The 1294-nt window shown below is 58.8% G+C and overlaps 1 protein-coding gene across 1 annotated transcript in view; it reads left to right on the forward strand.

The window, feature by feature from the left end:
- EMH_0001310 (uncharacterized protein) overlaps positions 1-1294 on the forward strand; it is a gene marked incomplete at both ends in the record, with an annotated part of 3694 nt that overhangs the window by 321 nt on the left and 2079 nt on the right. Inside the window, 3 exons of the mRNA XM_013495551.1 lie at positions 375-532; positions 814-1102; positions 1230-1246. Coding sequence (XP_013351005.1) covers positions 375-532; positions 814-1102; positions 1230-1246 — 464 coding nt within the window. The remainder of the gene's footprint in view (positions 1-374; positions 533-813; positions 1103-1229; positions 1247-1294) is intronic.

Below are 1294 nucleotides of genomic sequence, written 5' to 3' on the forward strand. Positions count from 1 at the left end.
GGTGCTGCTGGTGGTGGTGGTGGTGGCGGTGCTGCTGCTACTTCTGTTGTTGCTGCTGCCTCTATTGTTGCTGCTGCTTCCTTTGTTGTTGCTGCTGTTGTTGCAGCTGCTGGGGTTGCTGCTGCTTCTGTTGCTGCTGCTTTTGTTGTTCCTGCTGGTGTTTCTGCTTCTCGTGCTGCTGCTGCTGCTGCTGCTGCTGCTGCTGCTTCTGTTTCTGACGCTGCTGCTGCTGTTTCTGTTGGAGCTGCATCTGCTGCTGGCGAACGCTGGCTGCCGCACAACGAGCCTTGTTTGTTAAGAACCTGCTGTTGCTGCTGCTGCTGCTGCTGCTGCTGCTGCTGCTGCTGCTGCTGCTGCTGCTGCTGCTGCTGCAGCATTTGTGGTGGAGGAGACCCCGACGCGGGAGGCGTTTCGTCGGTGGCTGCTGCTGCTAGTCAACTCTGTGCAGGCGCTGCAGTTCACCAACCGCCAGGCAGAAGCTGAGCTGCAGCAGCTGCAGCACCAGCAGCAGCAGCTGCAGCAGGAACTCGCGGTAAGACATGCATGCAGCAGCAGCACCAGCAGCAGCAGCAGCAGCAGCAGCAACAACAGCAGCAGTAACTGAAAACATGCTGCATTTGTTGCTGCTGCGGATTCACCTCAATGCTGCTGTTACTGCCATAATGATCGTTGCTGCTGCTGCTGCTGCAACTGCTGCTGCTGCTGCAACTGCTGCTGCTGCTGCTGCTGTTGCTCTTACTGCTGCTGTTGCTGCTGTTTCTCTTACTGCTGCTGCTGCTGCTGCTGATTGTCGCTTGCGCGCTGCTGCTGCAGCACCAAAAGGATTCAGCAGCTGCGTTGAAACTGCAGCTGGCAGACGCAGAGCTGCAGCAGCAGCAGCAGCAGCGACAGCAGCAGCGGGCGCTCTCGGCGGAGAAGGCAGCCAACGAACTCCTCAAGGTAAACACCCCGCAACCAGCAGCAGCAGCAGCAGCATCTGCAGCAGCAGCAGCAGCAGAAGCAGCAGCAGCAGAAGCAGCAGCAGCAGAAGCAGCAGCAGCAGAAGCAGCAGAAGCAGGAGCAGCAGCAGCAGAAGCAGCAGAAACAGCAGCACTATGGCTTTGTGCGTCTCGTAGAAGCAAAACTAACCGCTGGCGTGCTGCTGCTGCTGCTGCTGCTGCTGCCGCTGCTGTTGCTGCTGCTGCTGCTGCTGCTGTTGCTGCTGCTGCTGCTGCTGCTGCTGTACACAGGTGAAGCTTGCGGGTGCGTTGAATGCAACAAGCGAGCAGATTGAGCGTCTGCTGCAGCCCCCTGC

This window comes from Eimeria mitis, genomic scaffold (genome assembly GCF_000499745.2).
Source record: "Eimeria mitis Houghton genomic scaffold, Emh_scaff163, whole genome shotgun sequence".
In the NCBI taxonomy this organism is placed as follows: domain Eukaryota; phylum Apicomplexa; class Conoidasida; order Eucoccidiorida; family Eimeriidae; genus Eimeria; species Eimeria mitis.